Raw genomic sequence first — 1,194 nt, 5'->3', positions numbered from 1 at the left:
GAAAAAAAACTTGAAGAAACCCTAAAAGTACATAATTTTCTTAAAAATATTTTTTTCGGGATTAAACAATTGATTTAAAATTTTTAGACTCTAACAGGGAGAATTCAAGATCATAGTATGGCCACTGCACAAGATCAGTTAATTTCTTTAATGAAGCAAATAGATGAAGAAAAAGAAAAATATCAAAATTTATTGTTCACAAATGAAGAGAAAAATGTTGCTAATATAGAACTACAAAATAAAAATAGCGAATTATTAATAAAAATTAAAGAGTTAGAAGTTGACTTAGATAAAGAGAGAAATTTAGCAAAAGATGTAGAAATTGAAACTATGAAAATTTTTGAAAAAGAAGAAGAACTTTGTAGAGTAAAAGAAGAATTGGAATCTCTGAAAAACGTTATAAGTAATAACAAAGACGAGTTACAAAAATCAGTGTCTAATTTAAGTTCCGAGGTCAATGACAAAGACATTTTATTAAATACACTTCGCCAACAACTTAATGAGTGTACTCAAACTAATGAACGTTTGTTAAAGGAAGTAAATGAAAAATTAGAAACAACTACTGAACATTTAAACAAAATTATAGAAGAAAAAAATAAAAAAATTGAACAAAGTCAAGAAATGATCGATCAGTTAAATGAAGGAATTAAATCATTGAATATATTAAAAAATGAAGAACATGATGAAATTATTGTTGGTTTAAAAAATGAAATTATCAAGTTGAAGAATGATAATAAAGTTATGATAGAATTAAAAGATGAAAATATGAAAGTTCAACTCGAGATTTATGAAAAAAAACTTCAAGAGTTAAATAATGAACTTTTAATTTTAACCAAAACTAAAACTCAAGAAATTAGCGAACTGCAAAATAAAGTTAGTGACTTGATGTCCTCACAATCTAAAGATAAAGAGCTGATTAATAAATTAAAAGTACAAGTAAATGCGACAATTGATGACTTAAAGAAACAAAAAAATGATAATATTGATTTTTACAAAAAACTGCTAAAAGATTCTCATGAAAAACAAACTGAAATTGCCTCAGAAACCATAGAACAATTACAAAACCTGTTTGATCAATCAATAATGGATAAAAATAAAAAAATCGAATCATGTAATGTAACTTTATTATATGTAAAAGAACAAATTATTAAATCTAAAACTAAAATTGAAGCATATTATGAAGCTAAATACAAA

The 1,194-nt window shown here is 24.1% G+C and overlaps 1 protein-coding gene across 1 annotated transcript; it reads left to right on the top strand.

Annotated features, from left to right (window-relative positions):
- Positions 1–6: 6 nt before the first annotated feature.
- Positions 7–1,188, top strand: LOC126910003 (uncharacterized; the record flags this gene model as incomplete). Its single annotated transcript, XM_050692405.1, has 2 exons — positions 7–27; positions 88–1,188. A coding segment is annotated over exon 2 (1,071 nt), but the record flags the coding sequence as incomplete, so codon positions are not given.
- Positions 1,189–1,194: the final 6 nt, after the last annotated feature.

Source organism: Daktulosphaira vitifoliae, unplaced genomic scaffold, assembly GCF_025091365.1.
Source record: "Daktulosphaira vitifoliae isolate Bord-2020 unplaced genomic scaffold, ASM2509136v1 Scaffold_2944, whole genome shotgun sequence".
Taxonomy (NCBI): Eukaryota; Metazoa; Arthropoda; class Insecta; order Hemiptera; family Phylloxeridae; genus Daktulosphaira; species Daktulosphaira vitifoliae.
Note: the sequence above shows the minus strand (reverse complement) of the source record. Positions and strands in the feature narration are given on the sequence as shown.